Source organism: Motacilla alba, chromosome 15, assembly GCF_015832195.1.
Source record: "Motacilla alba alba isolate MOTALB_02 chromosome 15, Motacilla_alba_V1.0_pri, whole genome shotgun sequence".
NCBI lineage: Eukaryota > Metazoa > Chordata > Aves > Passeriformes > Motacillidae > Motacilla > Motacilla alba.
In genome coordinates, this window is record NC_052030.1 from 11,532,500 (window position 1) to 11,557,657 (window position 25,158).

General features: G+C 41.3%; 1 protein-coding gene across 6 annotated transcripts; it reads right to left on the bottom strand.

The window, feature by feature from the left end:
- Window positions 1-1,548: 1,548 nt before the first annotated feature.
- Window positions 1,549-25,070, bottom strand: MPHOSPH9 (M-phase phosphoprotein 9). 6 transcript variants are annotated; one of them, XM_038152391.1, is made up of 24 exons: window positions 24,933-25,070; window positions 22,507-22,639; window positions 22,142-22,292; window positions 20,860-20,949; window positions 17,493-17,989; window positions 17,130-17,253; window positions 16,376-16,466; window positions 15,053-15,159; window positions 14,562-14,687; window positions 13,347-13,783; window positions 12,556-12,714; window positions 11,526-11,613; window positions 10,440-10,655; window positions 9,561-9,608; window positions 9,132-9,196; window positions 8,603-8,704; window positions 6,915-7,052; window positions 6,624-6,766; window positions 5,698-5,862; window positions 5,260-5,380; window positions 4,835-4,938; window positions 3,812-4,017; window positions 3,376-3,444; window positions 1,549-2,471 (listed from the first exon to the last, which is right to left on the bottom strand). In XM_038152391.1, the coding sequence occupies exons 2-24, from the start codon at window positions 22,611-22,613 to the stop codon at window positions 2,370-2,372; spliced, it is 3,456 nt and encodes a 1,151-aa protein (XP_038008319.1). In that variant the 5' UTR covers window positions 22,614-22,639; window positions 24,933-25,070; the 3' UTR covers window positions 1,549-2,369. The 6 variants fall into 6 exon arrangements, with proteins under 6 accessions (XP_038008319.1, XP_038008316.1, XP_038008317.1 ...); XM_038152388.1 differs by having other exon boundaries at window positions 6,591-6,766; XM_038152389.1 differs by lacking the exon at window positions 24,933-25,070 and adding an exon at window positions 24,651-24,697 and having other exon boundaries at window positions 6,591-6,766.
- Between the last annotated feature and the right edge of the window lie 88 nt (window positions 25,071-25,158).

Sequence of the window (25,158 nt, forward strand, 5' to 3'; positions counted from 1 at the left end):
GAAATTTTATTTTCCAAAGTTTAAATCTAAGAGCTGGAGGAGTTGAAATGTTTATTATCATAAAGTATGCTTGGGAGTGTCTTGCAAGGGCAGACTGAGGCAGAGGAGAGCCTGGGGCTCCAGGCTGGACCTTGTAGATCTGGAAAGGCGATAAACGCCAACATAGCTGGGAGGTGTCAGGTGAGAACACAAGAGGAAGATGACTAAAGTCCTCCACAGAGGAAGCAAAAGCCTCTCTGGTTATCTGGAAATCCTTATGTATCCTCAAAGAGAGAACAAGGCAATTTTCTGGTGTTAAGGGGAAGTTGAAAGGGGATTAAAAACAAAAGGACAATGTCCAGCAAAGGGCAGGGCCAGCACGCAGGGAACCTCCCTGTGTCCCAGTTTTTGGTGCTTCGGGTCTGATTTTCAGGAGCGCTGAGCATTCAGGCCTCCCACTGATTTAATCTGGAACTGCAGAGCCTCTGCCCCTCTGATGAATCAGGCCAAAGGCACCACGCTGAACAGGTCACAGGTATTTGAGAAGGTTGGCCTAGAAGTTTACTCAAAGCAACACTTTTTTCCCCCACTTCAGGGTTATAATAGAACAGAAATAGCCTAAAGAGCTCCAACAGATGGAGGAGGACTTTTGATTAAAAAATAAATTCTGACTCACAATTCAGTTTTCTGGATGTAATAAAAAAGAGTCCATGAATATGAATAGTGCAGGAGAGAATGGAGTGGAGATGAAGGGAGGTTACAAGGAGAGGCAGTGAAAGAGCTGAGCTGATTTACCTACTTGCCTCTCACGTCTGTCAGGAAAATTCTTTGGTTTTGCTGTAGCACTGATGAAAGAAAACAAGACCATTAATGGACTCGTGCATTTTTCCTGTGATGGATTCCTTGGAAAAATCCTGCTGGCTGACTGATATTTCTGAAGAATGCTTTAAAATTGTACCTGTTAATAACAGAATAGTGAGGAAACTGTAGCTGAATAGAGCAAAGCAGGGAAGTAAAGATTCTTCCCCCCCTCCACCCCTCTAAGTAAAAATTATCAGCGAGAACACGGAATGCCATCAGAATTGTACATCTCTCTGTGGAGACTGGAAATACATTGGAGCAAGTCCTCTGCAAGCATTCAGACCCAATTTCTGCATTTTAGAGTAAAGGAGAAAATGAGAAACTCCCATCCTTGACTTCTCCCCAGCTCTGATCTTGCACTGGAAGTACTCACAGGGTTGCAAAAACTACAGAATTTTTGAAAAGATCATGCATGGGTGGGACAATTCTTCATCAAATATCTTGAACCACAGCACTCTAATTTTAGAATCAGACCTTCTCAAGCTTCCTTTATGACAGCTATTCTGGCCCTGTAATCACATCATTGGTGGCTAAACATCTTGAACAAGGACAGAATTTGAAACACACAATATGATTAAAACCTACATTATCTCTGATGTAATATCCCAGAGCCTATTACTGTACTTGGGCAGGAGGAAAGAATCTAATTAAACATTTATTTAATATTAAAATACAAACCAAAATATCAATGTTGGACAGTAATGCAACAATATGTCAACTGGCAAATATGTATTTTTTTTCACCAAGAAAAATTAATTAATGTTCACAAATACATGAAATGTACACGAACAGAACACTGGCACAAAACCCAGCCTGGCACATGGAACCAGTAACTTCAGGTGAGGAGTTCCAGTCCTGGAGTGTCAGCTGGAGTTGAGTTGTTCACTGGGAGGCAGGAGGCTGCTGCCAGGTGAATCCTGGCACTCACAGTATCAAAACACCCCTCACTGTGACTGCTGGGAGCCATCAGATCCATCAGAGCAGGATTTTCCTGCCCCAGGCAGCCACAGTGCAAGTATTGCTCACGGTTCAGTCCCAATGAGAAAATCCATGGTAAAGGTTTAAATGAAAAGGATTTACCACACAACAGTGGTTCTCTTCAATGCAGGTAACTCATGTTGCTTTTTGTATTAAAGTCCAAAATCTCCTCTTGGCTAATATTTACATCACACCATAAATATTTATAAAATGGTGGAGGAAAACCAAGTGCAAAAGGGTAACACTACCATTTTTCCTGAAAACAAGCTGCCTTTTAGTTTCTTATTATAAATTGAATATCACTATTTAAAAATAATTAATATTTCTAAAAATATTACAATACAGGATAAACATTGATTTCTCAGGTGTAACAAAATACATTTAAAATAGAGGTGGCTGTTTGAAGTACAAAATATTGCTGTTTGTAAAGGGTAACATGGTTGCAAAACTACTTTTCAGGGTTTATAAAAATACAAAACAATTTGCATTTACTGAGTGCATCGTTATATATTAGTGCAAAAAAAAATATATTTGCAGTCAAGAGAGAACTGTCAAAGATTTGCAGAGGTTCTTAAAACATGAAATCTTTTCAGAGTCATTCGTATTAACCCCAAATCTCTGTTAATTCTTTCCAAACGATCTTCCAGGGCTTCCTAAAAGGAGGAGTTAAAAGAAAGAACAAAAAGCATTAATAATATATCATGAAATCCAATGATCCTTCTAAAATTAGGAAACTGCTATCATTCCTATATTCCTGGTATCTTTTTTGAGGCCTTAGGTGCATTGTTATCACCCAAAAATCAGACCCAGACCCACAAATTTCTCATGTTATTTTTTTGTATTTTTTGGCTTTTTTAACACGTGACTTGCAAAACTCCACGAGAGAAACCTGACAACAATTAGGACAGGCTGATAATTAGGAATATGAGGATATTTAGGAATATTAGGCATATTTAGGAAACAGTTGATCACTGCAGTAAGTGGCAGTATTGATTCACTGGAATGCACTTTTCATTTCAAACTGATCAGTTGATAACACACCCTGGGATTACAATTTAGGTAATGCTGAAGTTGAAGGCTTTGTCTAAAAGACAACTTTGAGACTTGTTTTTATTAAAAGAGTCTGCAGAGTTTTCCACAGAAAGCACTTCCCTGTATTCCACCTAAACCAGTTATTTTTCCCTTCTTATTTTTTACTTTCAAGGAGACAATATCCAACCAAACAAAAACTAAACTTTTCAATTTCTCCTACAGCACAACATCCTCTCTGCAGCTTCAGGGATCTATTTCATTGTCACTGCATTTTGTTAATGCATTGCCTTTATCCCCCTCTCAGTTTTAGCACAAGAACAGACTATTCTTGCAGTAATTTGGCAAAATGCATCCCATGTACAAAAAAATAGAAGATATTAAACAATACAAAAACCCTAACATAAAAAACAATATAAAAATTCCCACAGTAATCACAGTCACTACCTAGAGGATCTCTCCTCTACATTATGTGCTCTCAATTGTGGAAGAACAGAAGAGAACAGTAATACAGAGAAGCTTTTTCACCTGATTTAGTCTTGCTTGCAAGGTCATTCTTCCACCAGAACAAGGGATTCGGCTCAGTGCAGCCTCAATCTAATAACAGAAAACACTTCAGCTGTAAATTAGTTTCAAGAGCCAATATGAGCCTTCCTAAGTCCTCTTACAGAAGGAGAGGTGAGGTGTATGGATTACAGCTACATGGAGAGTTTTGTCCTTTAACACCGTAATACTGTGCCAACCCCCACCCACACTGGGTTTGTTACAGTGACTCTCCTTTAATGAATTCAGGGACAGGGAAGGACTGCAAGTAGAGCAGGGCAGGATAATGGCACATTCCTGATGTGGCACTGAAGTTGGGGATGAATTTCAGGCACACATTCCGTGGATAAAAGGCTCCATCCCTCACCTCTCATAGAACAATTACTATTTGTCACAACTTGAAAAGAAAAATAATCTTTGCCTGTTGCTTTTCGTGAGTCAGCTCATCAAAAAGCCTCTCTGTTTCAGCCAGAGTTGGAATCCTTGCTGTGCACTTGAAGTCTTCCTCACAAGGTGATTGCACTGCCTCGTGTCTCTGGCTCCTCTCCTCCCAAGCTGCTGCTTTCTTCATCCCATTACTGACAGATTCAGTACAGGAGCTGTGCCTGACACCTGAATGCTGCCTTCCTATCAACAGAACAGGGTCTTGTTATTTGTCTTGTAATTATCTGGGAAATTGTTACACAGGACAGAAAAAAGAAACTAATGGCAGCACAAGGAGTGTGGTTTTGGCAGTGCATGAACCAAGGAGAGGGCAAGCAAAGCCTCAGTCCTTGCCTTGAGCAGCTTCCCAAAGGAATGCAAAACATTTCTATGGGTCATCTTTCAAGGGATCTTTGAAACACAGCATATTTTTTGGTTAACAAGCAGATTCCTGTGCTGTACTAATTAGGAATTAGTTTTACTGGTACATTTCTAATTATCACAAAGCTGACTGGTTGTCACGCAAACTCCAGTCTAAATAAGAGCATGGATAAAACTAAAAAGCAGAATATTGTGACAAGGATTACAGAAGGGAGAAAAGATCAATCATTTCAAAAAATCTGAAACAACTGGTTTTATTAGTTACTCTTTGCTGTCCATAATGCAATGTTTAGTAATAGGATTTTATTAGTGTGACTCAGTGTGTACATCTTAATATAGACCCCACTAAGATATGCATTGGATAAGTGAGTTAAGCACAGGGAAATGTATTGCCCTTCTTTCTCAATTCAATTATTTTTCTTGTTCCACTGTGTTTGTGCACACACACATACACATAGAAATAAAATACTGTACGAACAGGATTTCTCTGTCTACAGGAATAAGGCAAGACCTAGAGGATTTTTAGAAGCTGGACTTCACAGAGTAAAGAGTCAGCTTGCTAGTTAAGCAGCTACTACCACTGTGGGAAGAACTGTGGTACAAAAATAAAGAACAGTTTCCTTCCACTTTGACAGATTACCTTCTACATCATCTAGTGAGTGAAACTGGAGCCTTTTCCTTGGATTGTTGTGCTGTAAAGTAGAAGCAGCACCAGTTTCCAGGTCATCTAGAAGTATATCAAACCTACAGAGCAGGAAGCACACAGCAATTATTTGTCAGGAGTCATGTATCAAGCAATACATTATTTGCTACTATTTCACCTTTTGGTTGAATAAACATTTTTTTTTTAAGAAGAAGAGGACTGTAGGTCTTCTAAATCCTGTTCAATCATTCTAGATTTTCCTGGCCATATTTTAAAAAGCACAACTTAGCTTTATATTCAGAAATCTTCACGACTCATTTTCGAGGACATTTAATGAACAAGAAAGAGCAGCATTAAGCCTGGATAAACATTCTGCTGCTCTAAAAATGATCAGAACACAACTGTATTCACCAGACTCGTACCTTGTCACTGTGTTTTCATTTCTGCTGAGCAAATGGCTAAATCCAGGAGAGAGGTTTTCCTTTGGAGAGCGTTTTGGGCTGTATGTCACAGCCACTGGTGCCAACATTATCTCTCTTCTTGCTGCAAAAGACAAAGTATGTTTATCTACCTCGAACTCCCCAGTGCAGTACCTCCCACTCATGTGCTTACAGCTTAAAAGAATGCTCTTCAAAGCTGTCTACATGTTTATCTAAATTAGATGAGAAGTACATCACAACATGCAAAAATGAAAATAAACTTCGAACTCTCACGTATTCTGTGATTACAGACATGACTTTTTTCAGACTGCCAGAACAATGCAGAAACCCTGTCCCTATTTTTCCATCTTCTAGAGCAGCCTTTCATGATTTGATTCTGCTTTTTGAGTAGCACAAAGCAAAGCTGAGAAAAGCACTGACTGGGAGTGTTGGATTTCCTGTTGGCAGGAGGAAGGGACGACGACCTCTGGCCACAGGGGGAGCTGAACCGTTTGGGTCTGTGCTGGTCTCTCCCTTTCTCTGGAGATCGGTTTGCTACCCAAGAAGGTTCAACAAACCCCACAGTCTGACGTCGAGTTGATGGTTCTAATAAAAAGGAAAAAAAGTTCTTATATTAATCAATCTTTACCAACACAAGAGTTCACAGATATTCCCCTGAACTGAGCTTTTTATCCCTCACAGCAGTGTGATTTGTGCTGTTCTGCTCAAGTCTCTCTGCCTACTCACAGAACATGAAACCCATGTTTCATCTAACTCATGAAAAAGGATCTTTGCAGTGTGTGAGGGAGAAATTATGCTGAGTAACACTGTTTAACAGAGAAACAGTGGAAATCAGGACAAAAGCATCTTTTGGGAAGGGCTGAAGGACCTGCCTGAGGCCCAGAATACAAGATTTTAAGCGAGACTCAGCGTTTCTCTAAATCAGCATTGTTAGAACAGCTCAGGGCAGTCCCACTTCCTCAATTCCATCCCCATACAACACCACGGAATCTGGAATGGATGTACAGCAGCCACAGCTTCGTTAGGACTCCATTAACTGTTTATAAATACTGAGATATTCTTAGAAAAGGGGACATTAACTAGTCTTCAGCTTGAGACCTAACAACAACCTCTGCATTCCCCCTATTCCAAACAATCACTAAGATATCGAACTTAGAATTTCCTTAGGAGAACCCCACAAGTTTGCATGCCAAAACCTTTATCCCACCACTGAAGCCTGGTGGACTTGAATGCTGAGAATACCAAAGCCAAAAGACATGCAAACAGAGAAAAGGCAGTAAAGACACGTTCAGGAATATGAAAATAAGAGTTACTAGCTGGTGCATCTTCTTTTTCTGTCTGTGTACCCCAATCTTTAAGAATTTTTCCTTCTTCAAGTTCTTTAAAGGCTTTTATAATTGGTGCTTCTGACATCTCATTTTCTTTCTTTTCTATTGTGTTGGTTGAAGAGTCTTCCTGTGAGGAGTCTTTCTCAGGAGGAGAATGGTGCCTTGAATAATGTGAGTGGTAGAAGGGGAAAAAAAAAAATCAAGTATTTTATTTTATTTCATATACCCAAACACGAACAGAACAAACAAAAACCACGGAGAAATTTAGTTCAGATTTTAGTTTAGTTCAGGTTTCAGAAACCAACTCACCTAGAAGGAATATAGGTTTCTTCCAGCCTGTTGTCTTTGGGGCTTTCCTGGCCCTCCAAAGGCTGCCCAGTGAAAATGGAATATTCAGCTCCTGGTATCAACCACTTTCGCCTGCTGACATCAGGAGTTCCCAGCTTGCTGTGGGAATAAAAAGCTTCAAAATTATTAAAGGCTTTGGAGTTTTGGAGGGGGGTTTATGTTTGTTTCTGTTTTGTTTTTTAAGATAAACCTGTGGTTTATTCCAGTAAACAGAAACAAACAATAAATTAGTAAATACTGTGGGAAAAGTAACTGCTTTTAAAAACATGCTTGTAAGGTAAAAATAGAATATTTGGGGGGAAAAAAAAGCCATATGTTGAGGTTTCAGTCTAAATTACACAATATGCTCAGAATGCAGAGCTCCACAAAGATCTTTGTGTAATTTAATGCTGCTTACTCAGACCCAGGTTTGGGTTGCAAGTAGATCTCAACTAATTAAATGAAAACATTTGGTGGAGATTACTGCAGTAGTTCAGAGCATCTGATCCCAGCTTTCCTTTGGACAACAATTATTAGAAAAATAAAGAAAAACAAAAACCAAGAAAAAGCCAGCATTGACAACCTGAGAGTGACAAATATCAACTAATAAGTAATTAGTAGATCATTAGCTTGAGATAGCAAAAGAAAAATGTGATTTCTATACACAGGGAAGCAGATAATTAGGAAAAAAGGGTCGTGTTTACCCAAGCTATGAACTATAGGCACTACTCTGTAAATCTTTCCTGCTGGGCATTCAATTGGAATGAGGCTTTCCTTGAGCCTCTGGGATCAGTTAGGGACAGATTAACTTCTAAATCCATATTGGCTCTTACATCCCCCCTCCCTGATGGACATGGTGTGCCATGTCCAGGCCTTCCTTTTTTCTGTTCATTGTTGAGGGGTCTGGTTCATAAATATTAAAAGAGCTCTAAACAGAAATCTGTCCCTTTAATATATTAATACATAAATTATTTCTGTCTTTGTAATCATCAAAATTCAAATCTCCCCAAGATACTCCTGTTCAACACATCCAGATGGACATCCCCAAATCACATGAATTGTCATTTTGGGCTCCACAGCATCAGTGCTGAAATGGGAGACACTGAACAGGCCATAACCGAGTAACAAAAACCAGAGAGGGACAAAGCTTTTCAGGCCTTTAAAACGTAATAAAAACCCCTCAAACAAGCAAAACCAGTGCACAGATCAACTTGAATTTCTTTAACATAAATTCCCAATTCAAACAGAGTGTTCATTCTAACTGAACTTCCCCTCCACCCTCAGGTTACCTTTACAAATTCCATTGAGAACCACACGGAGCAGGAATCAGCCTTGCAGACCAATGGCACACAAGGAAAACCTCCAATGCCTAACTGGACTATCAGATGGCATTCCCAAGATCTTTGTGGAGTATGAATTCAGCTGAGCAGCTGAGACCTAGCAAATGCTGCTTTGGGAAGAGCAAGGACAGCTGGCCAAGTCAGAGATACATCAGCCACAGTATTCAGTTGGGTTTAATAATTCCTTGGCACATGCAATCTCTGGATTACATCACATGTGTTTAATCCAGTTCAGCCCATGGACTGACCTCATCTTGATCCATTTTTAGCCAAAACATGTTAAAAGCTATTCTAAAACACATTGTTTTCATGTCTGAATGTTCAACTTACTTGGCACAAGAGGTTCTTAAACGATTTTCACTTATATGGCGAAGCTTCAGGGCATTTTCATGTTCCACCTGCTTGAGCTGAGCTTCAAGTTTTAAAATTGTCCTTAAAAAGATGCATTAGGAGATTATTTAAATGGCAGAAAAGAAACATCATCTTTCTAAAGAGTTTTGCTCATTTTTATTCAGATATTCTGGATGAAGCAGGAGAACAAGAGCAACTGCTGCATTTCTGTCTATGCATCTCTACCTAAATATGGATATAAATATGTATTTGAAGTCAAATAAATCAGGTAATCTGGCCAGAAAGACAGGACCAGACAACACTGCTGTGGAAGCAGAGGAAGTAGAAAAAAATGCATATCCTAAATTAATGAGATTTTTAGTTTGTACCAGTAGCATGAAGCAACATGAAATGCTTCATAAAATGTGATCAAACTTGAAAGATCGACAGCCCTCACACTCTGGGAGCAGACATTTAGCCCACAGTTTGTATTTCATACTGTTAAAACAATAATAAGTTTCACAGTTACCTTTTCAAATCAGCAATCTCTGTGTTTGCATCAAGCAATTTGTTTTCAGTTGTATTTAATGTATCCTATGAGGACACAAAGAAAAATGTAAAAAGCCCAGAAACTACAGAAGTGCATTAAATAAAACCCAAGTAACTCCACATCAGTCTTGGAAACAACACATCAATTACACCTTCCTAGTTCAAAGGGTCCATTAATTGCTTCAGCTTTGACTTTGCAGTATTTTTGCTGCCTGTGACTGGAAAATAACAGATTCCAGTTTCCTTCCTTCTCCCTGAAGGACTCTGAAGAAGAAATTTATCAGTAAAGATAAATATGGATCTTTCTGTTTGAGCTTTTTCAAAATATTTAAGTTAATTCAGCTAATTCCATGGAATATTATCACAAAGTTTGCATGCTGGGGTTTTTAATTATCCACTGTGTGCCTACCTTTACTCTTTCATGTTCTTTTCCAAGGGATTCGTATTCTCCTAAAAGCTAAAACAAAACAAAAGAACACCAACCCACAGTGAGACCACAGTCAATTAACAGCTTTGTTGGCTGCTGGAAAATCATCTCAACAGCTTGGCTAACACATGCAGAAGCACTACAGGGGATACAAAATGTACTTTAATAGTATTTGTTAAGTTCTTCTTATCATCTTCCAATTGGAACAAAAAGTTATAGACAGGACAAGAGGAGACAGAGCTACTTATAGAATGTATTTTTAATTTTCAAATTACTTGTCTCTAAAGAAACTGAATGAATGAACCAGTAAGATTCCTCAGTGACTTTAAAAGTGAATTTGTCTTTTGAAATTTCAATTGTAAAAAAGAAGCTAAAGCATGAAGGAGCTTTTCCCAGCTAATACCCATTTTGCCAGTCCATTTAAACATTCCATAAAACTCTTCCTAAAGACTCAGAGGAGCAATTCCTTAGATTCAGACTAAAATCATACACAATTAAGAGTTTTAGTAAGCTGGGATGAAGTATGAAAAGTTTAGTCCATCTCCAACAAGCTTAAGAGAGGAAAAATTACTTTCTAAAATAATTTCACGTCATATCTTCAACTTAAAGTAACAAAATTCCAGAGACAAACTATTGCAAGGGTTACCACATCAAGTATACACTTGCTGCCTTAAATAATTGTTTTTAAGCATCTTTTAGGTCCACAGTGCCCTCCAACACCCAGTCTAGGAAGGAGCCAGCTGAGGAATTTGTTTTCTTGTTGTGCCTTAAGACTTCCCAGTTGTAAATTCAGAGTTGTTTTTCACACCTGGGACTTGCCGTCGTCTCCCTGCCAACACCATCATCTATTTTCTTACTCACATTTTGAAACATTTTGTTTTCTTCCTGGAGCCTTGTGTTTTTATTGTCAGATAACTTGTAAGCCTTCTCAAAAGCCTCCTCCAGCTCCCTGAGCCTGGACTGCAGGCGGCTGATGGTGTTGTCCTTCTCCTTGTGGCTCGCGCGCATCTCCTCGAGCCGCTCCTGCAGGGCTTTGGAATTGTCACTGATGGCATAGAAACGCTCCCTCCAGTCTGCCTGCAGCACAGAAAACAGCCTTTAGAGTGTTTGAAACATTCTTGTTCCCTGGCAGATTGATTATTGCTAAGATTATTTTTATTTGAAAGAATTACCTTAATATCACCTGCAGAGAGAGGGTACACGTGTACGTGAGCTAAACAAGATTTTTGCTCATTTCTTCGACTTGGAAGGAATGAAAATGAAGATTAAACCCACCCAAAATGTACTTATTTTCTAGGATTTTAAATATCTAGAGGTGAGGCCTCCAATCCATCCAATTGACTTTACTTCCCAGCACAGAAAACTGCCTCAAGAAGGTGGAATTAGTCTCTGCACGTGTCACAAAGTTCAACTGTCATGACAAAGTGTCCTGGTATTTGACTAATAATAATTAATTGACTCATAATTTATTAATTTTACTAATAATTAATGCAGCTCTGCATTAATTTATGCACAAGCAAACAGGTCTGGCCTAGCTAGGAAAACTGCAAATATACCTAAAGAGAGTATTTTTTCCCCAGCCTAAGTGAGATTTCTTTTATCACCGATCCAATAAGAAAGTAATTAAAACAAAATAAATAAATTAAGAAAATTTAAAGAGGAACGTGATAAACACATCACAGGAACTCACTCCTAAACTTTGTTTGATCCCTGCTAACCTGGAAAAAAGTTCACGAGCAGCAGTGATGATGATTCAAGTAGGGAACCCTAAGAAAGTCAGGTAGGAAAGTCACTGTGTAACATGTGGGCTGATGTTATTTATGTATTAAGGGAAAGGTTAAAAATAAAAAGAGATAAGTATGGAAACACTGATCAACTTATTAATGAAAAAGTTCATTCTTTTACCCTTTTACTAAAAAGCAACTTGATTTAAGAACATGTACTTACCACTTGCTTTTCCAGCTGATTATTCTTATTTTCAAGGGCTTTTATGTGAGCACTTGCTTCATTCAGAGCTGAATCTAACTGGTCACACCTACTTAGAACATAGAGATGACACCAATCTCTTGAAATTTTCAAATAATAAACCTACATTTTATAGCCTTTTTTTTCTTCCTCAAGCATCCCCACAAATTTTGGTGCCCAGCCTGTGATCTCCTCCCACATTTTTCAATCCCTGCAGTGTCTCTGCTCAGGAGGGCTGTGGTGGCCTGGGGTGAGAAGGAAACTGGGAACACACAAATTTTGTGCAGTATTTCAGCTGTCTAAATGTGCAATATGTGTTTTAACTGCCAATAATTATACAGAAATCACATCAATATTCTCTGTACAGCAAGCAATCAAGCTGTAGATAAAGGAAAGCACAACTGGGGCACACAGACTCCAGGGCAAAGGCACCAATGAACTCAGGACTGCTCCTGTGTCACCTGTGGCTGTGACATGGAAGGTACAGGAGGATGATGACCACCAGCACGTCAGCAAAGTAGAAGCTTCCAACAGAAATAATTCCATTACAAATTGCTCAGAGTACCTCTGCCTGCCAGCCATTCCTGAGGAAAGCTTGCACTGGCTGCAGAAAAAAGCAGGTCAAACAAGAAGTGTGGTGCAAACACCACATTTACTGTCTAACAATAGTGAACTGACCTCCACAGAAACACGGAACAGTTTAGAATTGGAAGGGACCTTAAAGCTCATCCAGTTCCAACCCCTCTGCCAAGAGCAGGGACATCTTCCACAAGATGAGGCAGCTCAGGGCCCTGTCCAACCCCTTAACCAGGGATGGGGCAGCCACAACTTAGAACTGCATTAAATAATGCAAAATTTATATTTAACGGGGAAATGTTACTATCACAGATGCATGAAATCTTCAGAACTGAAGAGGGACATAAACTGTTCAAGATATTCCAAACAAGGATACTCAGTCTTTAAAATATACAGAGCACCACGTAAAGAGAAAGAGCAGAAGGACAAACAGTACCTGTCAGCAAGGCTTTGATTGATGTTCTTCAGCTCCTCAGATGCAGCAGATCTGTGGCTGCACTCCAGCTGCTGTTTCAGGCTCTGGATCTCAGAGTCATAGTAAGCTCGTAGATCAGCGATGTGTCGAGCGTGTTTTTCCCTCAGGTTCTGCCTAATCCTATTTTCAATATAAGAATTTTAGAAAATTCCAGCCATCCACGTGACCACGTGGATTCATTTGTGGGTTCTGGATTCACTTGGACATAATGAACTCAGTATATAAATGTCTCTTACAAAACTCTATTTGCTTTCAACCTAAAGCAAAGACAGCTTTGTCATCTAAGGCAGAGAAGTCTTCGCATTAATAGAGCTAAATATTATGATTATTACACACAAATAATATATACAGACACAAAATAAAGCTTTACTTTATTACAAGCCCTCATACATGGAATATATGCCCTGTCTGCTTGTTCATGTGCAAATCAGAGCTACAACAGTGAATGGAAGATATTTCTTTTTCAGAGCTTCAACAGTGAATGGAGGATATTTATTTTTCTTAAGCACAGTAAATTCCATGCTTCTCTGCATTTGATTCTAAAGAGGAAAATAACCCCCCTCCCAGAGATTTGAAATTCCCTGCCTAAATGAACTCCCTCACACAGCCATGAGGGAAGGATGTATTTTTATTTTGATGTATAGACACAACAAAGAGAACTCACCTATTATGTTTGGCTCACTACTGTTGCTTCATTCCTTTCATGAAAGTACCAAACTTTTGACTTTTAAAGAAGAAAAAAAAAAACTTACTTTGACATTACCACAGGATCTTCAAGAGATGCCACTGAAAGGCTGTAATCTGGCAAACTGCTGTCAGCACACTGAGTAACAGAAGATGGAGTTAGAGTCAGTGTTTCTTCCTCCTCAGTGTTGACAGAATTATCATTGTCAGCATCCCTGTAAGCCACTGGGAAGGGAGAGCTGGCCCTGTTTTCACTCTGGAATGGGGGATTTCTCCACAGGTCCAAGTGCACAGCTCTGCTGCTGGCAGGGTGTGTTGGAGAATCATCCAACTGAGATGAATGACTTGTCTGTGAAAAAGAGTCTGTGTCACAATGACTTGGAAATCCGGGCTCTGCCATAGAGTCTGGAGAAAAGGGAGCAGAGGCTGCAGGAGTCCTGAAAAAACAGAGTCCCTGGTCCTGCTGGCCTGGCTTCATATGCAGGGTTGGGTCCAACGTCAGGATCTAAGAAATAAGTAACAATGCTAAAAAAATTGTGATTTAACTCCATTTACAAGAACAAAATTTATCTCAAAGCATCAGTAAACCATATAAATCCTGCAGGTATTATATTGAATATTATTCCAATCATTTGAAAGTGACAAATAAAATGAAGGCACGTGCAACACTGAAATGACAATACACATTCCCAATAATAGCAACTTGAGTTTCTAAGTTTCCATTAATAAAGGAGTTTAAGTTTCCATTAATATCCCAGATCTGTAGCTTTGTAGAAAACCTCTGAAATTTCAGTTATGCAACCTGAAAGACTGTGATGTCTGTCTGTGTGTCGAAACAATAACCTTGCAGGGTTACAAAAGCACTTCATCAATTACCTAAACAATACAGTCAAACAGCAGCCACCATTACTGGGTACAGGACTGAGAGCTATATAAAAAACAGATATGAGAAAGAATCATTTCCACAACCTGTGCCTGTTCTGTTCCATGGGTGGAACAAACTTGTCTTGTGGGAAAAAACCTTGCCACTGCAGTTGCAGGTGCAGCTCAGCAGCTGCAGCCCCAGCAGCAGCGGGTCCGTCCCTGCGGCATCCTCAAGGTTGTGCAGCAAAGGTGCTTCTCTGCTCAGGCTGTTCTTAGAGGTTCCTCCAAGCTGGATCCCTTCCCAGGCTGCTCAAACTGCTGTTCCAGCACAACACTGGAGGTGGCAGCAGGGGCCAAGGCGTGTGAAACCAGCCCAACACATCCTCAACTGATCCGTGAAGTAAAGAAATTCACGTTACCTCTGGTGGGTGACTTGGCTGGGAAGAAGGCATAAAACTCTGGTCTGGCATCTGCTTGTTTTCCCTCTGTCTTTTATGATAAATATCCTTCAGTGATGACAACTTCCTTTCATCAGCAGAAGACAACTTCAACAGGCAAAATTGCTACATTACTTTTTCTGAACACAACCCTCCACCCCCAGCAAAGATAAGCAAGTTCTGGGGTGGGTTTAGCTAATAAAGCAGCTCAGAACACACAGCTTTATTCAAGCTAAAAAAAGGGTTTTTAATAAGGCACATACACCTTTAACACACTAATTAGTCACTTCTCATCTCCTATACACAGCTCTTTTTGAATGACAAAAGGTCAGTACATTCCAAGTGAGATTAGTGGGGTGCAGGAATAATGAAGAGCCAGGGTGCAAGGGACTGAGATAACAAAAGCGTTCTCTCCATCACAGCAAAGACAAAAAGCAACTACATGACAACTTTTAAACATGCACAAAGTTTACCTGAACTGGTGATACTTTTGTGGAGGAAACATCAGGCAACTCATTTCTGAAATTCTCTGGTAAAGTGTGATACATCTCCTTTTCATCTAACTTCCAGTAAGAAAGTCCTGATGAGAAAAAATACCAGAAGAAAAGTAATTCTACAGAGTTCAAGCCGGCAGCTGTAGAACAGGAATCCAAACCCCCTTAGTAAAATGTTATTTTGTCAGTAACAAGAATGGTATATTAGTTATTTGCATTTAGTGCTTAAGGATGTCATTAGAGCATTTGTTACCAGGCCAGGAGTTACAAAAATCTCAATGCAAAGCACAGGCAACATAATCAGTCTCACATCATACAGCACCAGGGACAAAAGCTATAAATCAGTTAAAATACACAGATTTGGTGTTCAAGGGGCAAATCCTCATTTACCATGAACTTACATTTCTAATGATTCCAGTATAGCACTTAAAACTGGTGCCACCCAAGGAATAATCCCAGGCAGCCACCTGATATCACAAACTCTTCAGTTTGTGCAGCACTCTGCAGCATGCAAAGGCAAACTACCAGGACTGAGGGATGGCACAAGAGGAACAGCCACAGCCTCAATCCCACTTCAATTTCTTAAATGTGTCCCTCTCTCAGTGGCTTGTGAAGAAGCAATAATTATACACAGTTTGCAGGGCTGCATCTCTGTGCCCCTGTTTGTTACTGAAATGAATCCACCCTGTTATGATCAAAATACATGAATTAGTTGTCTGGCTTTGATAAAAAAACCCAATAACCACAACCCCCAAACCCAGGCAAATCTACCACCAACCCCCCCCTCACATACACCCCCAAAACAATAAAGCCAAACTTTACCAAAACACAAAAAAGCAACCCTCCCCCCAAAATGAGAGAATCACCAGGTTACACACTGCATGATTTTGTTCTTCTCTATTTACACAATTATTGAATCAAGCCCTTGGCTTAAAGGAATTCTGCCTCTATTTCCATGAACTCCTGTAATTACCCACACCATTGATGCTAATGTTTCATACCCTACCATGATATTAACACTAATTCCATTATGAAACAGTTTTAAACACAAAGTTCAGCTTTGAAATGCTGAGAAATTTGGAAAAAAACCTCAGCTGCTGCATGTCCTACATCTGCCAGCAGCCACACACAGGAGCTGCCATCAGTTTGAAAACAGGAGCCAGAAGCAGAATTAATGCTACAGCAAAGCTTGTCAGTGCTTAAATCCTCCTCACCTGCCTGGAGTTATTGGAGATGCATTCCAGTAAGAGTTTTAAAAATGAGAATTTAAAAGGGAATTTAAATAGGAGAAATTAACTATACCTGAAGCTTCTGACACTACGGAATTCGGACTTTCCTTGGGTTGATTGAGGTAAAAAGTGTATGGTGGCAAAGCAGCATCAGTCAGGTTTGTCTAAAATTACAATGGAAAAACAAATTCAGAAGGAAAATCACAAGGCAAGGGGAAAAAAAAAAAAACAACAAGGGTATAATGTTTAAGAATTGCATGTAAATGTTATTAGTCTTTTTAAGCAAAGAGATTAAATACAATTATACAGCATGATCCAAACCTACAGAATTTATATTGAGGGTAAGCCAAAAGTGGAACTAAGCTAAGCCACATGATTAAACTGGTATCTCCTAAGACATGTGCCTGTGCTTTTGTCCTGAGCAAAGTGGTTAATGCCTTAACACACACAGAATCCTGTGTGCCAGAAGAGGAATCACCAGCTGAAATCAAAGATACTCCAAAAATTACAGGGTACAATAAATTACTGTGACCTGAGGCCTCAGCTGAGAGTGTGGCCATTGTCTCTACAAGAGAACATGTGCCACTCAGGGAGGTGCTGGGACAAAAATTGGGTAATGAATAAAATAAGCCAAAATAGCTCTGTGCCTAAGTATGGAATGATCCAAGAAGTAAACTTTGCCCACATGAACTTTAAATATGTGAATGGGAACTCAAATGCTTAAAATATGAAAGTATATGCTGAATGAGAACATGCTGTAACTCTGAAAAAATACCAGTTACAAGAATAGCATTAAGAAAAACATAATGAAATCAAAAGAGACTTACATCCTCAAGTGGTAATCTCTGCACTCTCTCATTTTCTTGCATAGAGTTCACACATGCTTCATCTGCAGTTACTCTTTTTGGTTGGGTTTGTTTCAACTTTTGTGCCCATGATGTTAAAGATTTACTAGATGGTAAGAAACACACACACACACTTTAAGGTATTTCCCCTAAATATATCTACAACAGCTAAACACTGGAGATGCAGACCTGCATTACTCAGAAACATCAGGCTAAATAAATAAATACATTTATCTATCAAGCAGCAGAACATGCAGAGGTTCCGTTCAACTCAGTGAGCAGCAGCTTTCACTGAATGAGGATTGTCTGTAATAAATTACCATGTTTAGAAAGTTTATCACTTACCTGGCTTTTTTCCCACACTGATGATCTTCATCAGCTTTATGCTCCAACCCAGCAGGAAAAACCAAACCATCGCTCCTTCCCGATGAGCGATTTTCCTCCGGTGTTTTCGCTGGAAGTTCTCTCGGATTCTGCCCGCTGCCTGCGTGCCCGTGCCGCCGTGCCCCGGGGGGAGCCTGGGGGCCGGGCTGGGCCGGGCTGGGGGCCGGGGCAGGGCTCAGCTCCGAGGCGGACAGGGAGCCGTAGCCGCTGTTCATGGAGGCCTCGCTGCCCGCACATTCCTGCTGCACCCCCGAGGCTTCCTCCGAGGGCTGCGCTTCCCCTTCTCCGGATCTCAGCTGGCTCACGAGGCTCTCCTGCTCCTCAAACGCCTCCGAGCACATCCCCATGGGGCCCGGCAGGGAGGGGAAGCTGTCGGGGAGCTGGGAGGGCACAGCCCGGCTCCTGGCCCAGGTGCTGCTCTGCAACCTCACCAGCTGCTTTATCTCATCCTGAATCAGCTGCACGGGGGAAAGGCACAATTCCCATCAGAAATCACATTCCTCTTTAGATGTATCTTCCATTCGTGTTATTAGCGGGAGATTTAGAGGATTTATTCCATATAACTCCAAGTTTTCATGTGCAGACATCTCATGCATAAAATAGATAAATACATACTGTGCATAACAGTAAATATAAATAAAACAGTAAAAATAACAGTAAAATGTCCATGGGAACAATCCTTAATTCCATGCAGTGAATTACGAGTCTCAGTAGTCATTTATCCATGTAAAAAACATGCATGAATGTATTCACTAATTGCCCTCAGAACTACAGTTACCTACCAACCAGCTAAAGAAACACAAACTATCCAGGTGTTGGGCTAAATTTAGGTCTGAAACACTTTTTCACTTGGATATACATTTTTAAAGATCACAAGGATGCTTTGATGGAAGTATTGACCATTACTCTATCATGAGAATAGGAATAATGTACCTCTGCAAGATTATTGCATAAAACTCGCCTTCAAAAACCCAATTTGGATATTATGCTGTCAGGTTGATATGGTACAAAGTTCTGCCTTTTGATTGTTTTGGTGGCTGATGGAGTGGAGCAAACCCAAAACTGGTCACCAGATTTAACAGGTCACTTGCTCTTCAGTCTACAAGAATTATTTCAGTATATTAGGGAAGTCATTTTTTGAAGTTCTGAGTTTTACAGTTGTGCTCTGGAAATACTGAAACAGCTCTGAGAAATAATTAATGCTTTTGCCAAGGGCTGTGAAGAGATTTCACATTTGTGCCTGTGGCCAGCACTTCTGCAGAGTTCAAGTGAGATTACTGAACTGCAGGAGCACACAACTCTTGCACATGACAGGACAGAGCACAGAACTGTTTGCAAGAATATATTTCAAACTAATTCCCTCAGGAAAGAAAGAAGGAAAAAACTTGCAATAATTTTAAGAACATGGAACTCATGTTTTTTCACAGAACTACAGTACATTACTCACATGTGAATAGCAACTGGAGAGAACAAATTGAACAGAAATGATTTATTCTCTCTAAGTAAGAAATAAAAAAGAATGCTTAATTTCAGAGGAAGCTATATGTAATGCTAGTCAGGATCAAGCCTCAGATTTTTTATTAACTTGCAATAGAACAAACAACTGAATTTCAGTTCAGCCTTGCCCTGCCAAAAATAACAAACAAAAAAAAAAAAAAACTTGGGATGAAGTTTCCTTCCACTACAAAGTTTTGTGTTCTGCTAATTTCAATCATGACTGCAGCAATCGTTTGTATTTTAATTCTGTGATCCAGCTGTCAGGAAGGTAGGGAAGGGAGAAAAGAAGGGAAAGAACAGAACTGGAGTGGGGGGAGAGGAGATCAGATTCACTGCTGACATTCCATCTTTGTCATTAATACTCTTTGCAGGAAAAGTGAAAGGCTCCTACTCCAATTAAATTGCATTTTACCTCTTTTTGCATAGTCAAAAATAACTGCAAGTGATGAAAAAAAAATGGAGGAAAAATAAGATGTGCTTTCTATAGTTTTGGGATTGTAATTTTGGTTTAAAAATCCATCTTGGGATGATCCAGCTTGTCCCTGGCACAGTTATCTTTTATTGTATAGATCACATAAGCCAAGGGCTGCCCCCACTGATTCCAAAAGGAACTCAAGGTTTTTAATCCCTATTCTCACATGGATGGAGATTTTTATACAGTTGGTCTTGAAACCCAGCGTGGAGCAAACCTTATCTCAGAGTCATGCCAGTGCTGATCCAGCACCTTGCTTTTCTACCACAAAAAGCAGATTTTTTTTTTTTTGGTGTGTCTTTTTATTGCTCTCACTAGGATGTGTTGAGTTGCCTGTGTTTCAGTGCTCTCCCTAGCCCACTGGCACACCAGGGTAAGTTTGGAATAGCCCCATCTATTTTATTTAATCATAAAACAGCTCAGTTCTAGCTGTTGGTTTTGTATTTAGTGTGGCACCCCATGCAGTGAGAAAGCCCCTGCTGACACCACACCCTCAGCTCTTCCAGAGGTAGCCTTTCCTATTAAAAAAAAAAGACAAAAACCAGCAAAGCCAACACAATGGATTAGTAAAGACTATGATCAGCAACAGGTGAATCAAACCACTACAGGAAGAGGAAGGAAAAACAAGGGTAAGGAAACAGGAAAATAACAAGATGGGAGGGAGAGGCAGGAGAAACAGGAGATAGGATAAAAGGACAGTACCTCTTGGTAATTCAGTTCAGGAACTGCTGATTACTACTAGTGTGGAGGGCATCAGGAAAGGGAAGGGAAAAACAGCAACCAAAGTGATGAAGATATTAAGCATTATATATTTATAGTATTACTGTCTGTCATATATACATATACATTGCTTCTCTTCTAATGGATAAACAGGGTTCAGAAAAATATGAACCTTCACATGGGTTATTTTTCATTCTTAGAAAGGAAACTGTTCAACTGAAGGTGAGACAGGTGTTCAGCTATTACAGGATGGTTTTTCTGGGCTATGTACTCTCTGGATGAGGGGATGATAAGTTGTAGAACATTTTTTTAAATGAAAAGAAAGCTATATTCTCTCAAAATTAGAAATCATACAGTCTAACAGTTAATAAAAACCTTGGACCTACAAAATCACATTATCAGGTGAGCATTCTGAACCAAATATTTGTGAAAACAAAGTAATTGAAAACAAATAATCCATAAATCCCTCCTGAAATGGTTCCTAACAGTTGCTTTGTTAATTAACCAAGGCTGCTTCAAATATGCTTCCTTTAAACAGCACTCCAGTCATCCACTTCCATTAACTGCCTCTCTGCATTGTTTTGGAGGGAGGAAAAAACCATTCAGCTTTATCCAGCCCCATGAACAGTCATTACTCACTTGGATTTGATGGTGGAACTGCTCTTGCTGGGCATTTATTTGTTCCTGGCATTGTTTTTCTACCAGTCTCAGTAGCTGTATCCACCTTGTCTATTAAATCACAAAGTGAAATAATTAAAGCACAGAAACACTGCACCTCTTACCTTTTTCTCTGGCTACAAAAAGCTTTGCAATGCTGTCCCTGGGTGTTGACATAACACAAAGTTGAGTAACAGCTCTGTGGGTGCCCATCCCACAGCACATTCAGCCCCCACCATGCCAATCACTGGGAACTAAAAGTGGGAACAGCTGCCAGCAAAGAACAGTCAAACCCTGGAAAGGTTGATTCCAGCTCCATTAATTACAGGCAATTCTAAAATTGAGAATTAAACACCCTTCTGTCCATCCACTTCAGAAACTCCTCCCCTCAGCAATCCAGCTAAAGGCCATGATGCATAATTATGTCATGGAAACAAAGAGGGGTTTTTTTTAAAAATCAAATACACAGCATCCCTGAAACATGGCAAAATCTGATGTTTAAAAACTACTTTATGCTCATGTTTATGGAGCCTGGTGCTTGAAGCACAGGACACGGGACACAGACATCAATATTCTGTTCCTGGAGGTGTTAAAGAGAACCCAAATTAAGCATCTGTCAACACACACTTGGATGGATCCCAGCCAGGGAGCTCAAAAACCTGCAAGAACAAGCCCATGGTGTGCAGAACTGATGCTCCTTATGATAACTAAATATACTGATAACATTTAAAATCAAAAACGACAAAAAACTTTCCAAAAAGTGTTTGGGAGAATTAGTTCATTGAAGCTACATCATTCTTTTTGCATTGGTTTAAATCTGGAAACAAATGAATCAGCTACACATCTTTACAAATGGAATATATAAATAAGTCAAGCAAAACAGAATAATTTTTAGGAAAAAACCCTCTAATTTCAGATCATTTCAGACCAGTTTGATGTGATACGTTTTTATTGGTTTGAATTTTTCAGTTCAAAAACTTGCAACTTTGGGAAATGTTCAGATCCATATTATATATGTATTATTAATATAACATTATTATATTATAAAACACTGAGATATGAAGACAAATTATTGTAAAACACTAAGATAAAATTGTAGTAAAATCCAAGCAGGTGATCAGTTCATTTATTGTAAAAGGATCTGTCCCATTATTAAGAATAAACTCAGATCTTGCTGCTGAATTGTATCATTGGATTTGTCTTCCCAAATGCAAAGCAAATACATTAATACCACTTCAAAAAAATAAAATTTAATATCAAATACCTCACAGTTCCTCACAATTTCTGAGTTAGCATGTCCAATGTTCTGGATATCTTGCATAAAGGAGGCAAGCAGCTCAACAGAACCAGGCTTTAATGAGGACCTGGTATTCCCTGAGTAACCAGAAACTCCATTGGGATTGGATGAAGGACTCCTAGTGAAACACAAGGAAAACAGCTCAATTATTTATCGTGGCAGGTGTGCAGCACACTACCAGACTGCCAGAAGAGAATTGGACACTCAATTTAGGACTCTCATCGTGTTGAAATAAAACTTTCACCTCAATGCCAATGTTACTGTGAAGGCGTGCTAACTAAGCAGAACCAAAATAATAAAAGTAATTGTTAGTGACTCCTGCAGCACGTTACCTGTTAGAATTCAAGTTGCAGACAGAGCTGTGGGTGTTTCTGCCATCAGAGTCTGCAGAGGACAAAGGGCTTTCTGGTACAGAATTCACCACATTGCTGTTTTCCATATCTTAGTCCCACCAAAGACATTACCCTGAAAACAGAGAGAAATAAGCATCACTCTCTTTTAAAAAAGCATTTGACTTTGTTGTGTGAAGAAACAGAATTGGAGAGACAGTTGTTTCAGGCAAACCACCCCAGAAAGTGCCAATACTCCCCAGCCAGGCTCCCTCCCTTCTCCTGGGCCAGCCCTGCAAGCAGAGGCTGCTCACTCAGCCTTGGGCCTCCCTCAAGTCCAAGGATTGCCAGCACATCCAGGCTGGGCTGGAAAGGATGGCTGAATGCAAAACGTGCCAGGTAAAACCATGGCCTCAGGGTCTGCTTGGTTGTTTTTCTTCCATCTGGGCTCCACAGACCATGTGCAAGGTGTGAAATCTCCTATTAGTGATGTATTTAGATGTGACTGAGGATCTGAACCTTCACTGGAAGAAACACACTCACCAAAAATAATAAAACTGAGATCAACTGACTTAGACTGGGGTCAATTAATTCTGCCATTTCTGTCTGCAATGTTTGCCTTCCTTTCCTCACAGGTCGCTTGTTTCATTGTTATTATGTAACATCAAATCAGAAGGCTTAAAAATTGAGCTACATTTCTGACCAATTAATAAAACAACAAAGAAAGGACTCAAACAGGAATCCCAGAGTGGTTGGAAACAGCAGCTGGTTAACTGAAAGCACCATAAATAAATAAACACACAAGACTTGGGCCACAGTCTTACAGCACACTAAAATATTCTTCACTTCCTAGTGAAAGTTTGCATCCTTTCACTAAGAAAACCCTTGAAATAATTAATTAACCAGTTCTTAGTACACCCTGGTGAATTCAGCCTGTGTTCTAACACTGAAGAGAAACCTTATGATTATTTCATGGATGGAGAGCAAAAAGAGACATTAAGAAATATCATCTTGGTAGTCTGATAATGCTAAGAATAAATTCCTGCTGCCTTAAAGAAGCACAACACCTCCAAAGCACGACCATTCCTCTTTACAGGGCTGATGGGTTTTACAGATTCATTATTTGCAAATTCTTGGAGATTTATCTCTAATCCTTTCAGAAGCATAAAATATTCTCACCAGAAGGAAACGAATGGACAACTGTCCTATTTTCTCCTGTTTTACTGGAGCCTGCTTGGCTTTAGCAGAAATGTTTTTTGGGTACTCACTCACTGTCTCCTCTGGCTAGGGCTGAAAATGCCAGAATTGGAAGGGAGTTATCACAGACATACACATCCCTCTGGCAGAGCTTCGTGGGATAAAGAAAATAAGCAAAAAAACATGGCTTTCTTCTTTTTCTAGAGGTCAGAAGCCTGCAAAACTTGGAGGTTATCAGGCTGCTAAGCTGGCAGCTCAAGCTGAGGCTGGGAGTGCCACCGGAGCAGGGGATGGGGGCGGCATCAGTCACCCCAAATCCCCAGGATGGAATCATGGGTGGCCTATCTCAGCAGCACAGCAAATGGGTGGGACTTAGCTGTGACACAGGCTCGTTTCATAACCTCATTAGAAGCCTGTTCTCGATAAAAAAAATATATTAGCGAGCTGTAACTGCGCTGCAGGAGCGCTGTCACCCAGCGATCCCACAGCACAGCACGGTCCTTGCACGGCCACGCAGCTGCAGAAAGGGGCACGGCTGGGAGAAAACAAGCGGCGAGGTGTTTTTAACTCAGAAATACCGGCGCTGATTTCGATGCAAACGCCAGCGCAGACACAGCCAGGTTCTGCAGCGCTCCCCGGCCAGACCCGACTCCTTCCGAGCCCTCGGCGGTGACAGGGTGCTCGGTCCCCGCCGCCGCCAGGCCGCCATCTCCCCACGGACCTTGAGGGACCCTCAGAGGGCACAACGAGCCCGGGGCTGCGGCGCCTTCAGAGCCGCCCGGGCCCCGAGGGCTCAGCCCCCACAGGGACCCCTCTCGCCACGTCCGCGCCCTCGGGGCCGCCTCCCGTCAGTCCGTAACCCCCATCCCCGGCTCCGCGTGCGCCCCGTCCGCTCGCAAGCGCCGCGCTCGCCCCGCTGCGCCCCGGGCCCCTCACAGGGCAGCCCTCACCCTCCGCGGCCCCGTCCCGTCACCGGCGCCCCCCCAGCGGCTCCGCCGCCCCGCCCCGCTCAGGCCGAGCCCCGCCCCCGCGCCCTCATTGGGCGGCCGCCCCTCGCGCTCCGCGATGTTGACAGCGCCGCCGCCTCCGATTGGACGCGGCGCCCGTCACTCTGCGCGAAAAGGGGCGGCGCGCTGGGGGCGGCCTCGCGGCTCCGGGATGGGGAGCGGGGACCCGGCCAAGCGCGGCGGCGCCGCCCCCGCCGGCTGCCCGCGGGCCCGCTCGCTTCATACCCGCATCGCTGAGACCCCCACGGCGCCCGGCAGCCGCCTCCTCCCGCGGCGGAGAAGCGACGAACAGGCGCGGCCCTGCACCGCCCGCCCGGCGAGCGGCGGCCGCGAGTTTCGAACGCGGACACGGAGGTAGAGGGCGCTCCGCACCGAGCCCGGCCCTGTGATTGGCCGCCCCGAGCGCGCGCCTCCCGCGCTGATTCGCTGCGCGGCAAAGCCCGCGCGCCGC

Bases quoted from the DNA above. Each gene is read 5' to 3' on its own strand.
- MPHOSPH9 (XM_038152388.1), bottom strand. From the start codon at position 22,613: ATGGAAAACAGCAATGTGGTGAATTCTGTACCAGAAAGCCCTTTGTCC. The intron at 12,715-13,346 runs GTAAGTTTTTTT...TATTGAAAATAG, and splicing joins GATCCTGTGGTAATGTCAAA to GATTAGGCAGAACCTGAGGG. The intron at 8,705-9,131 runs GTAACTGTGAAA...CATCTTTTTAAG, and splicing joins GAGATTGCTGATTTGAAAAG to GACAATTTTAAAACTTGAAG.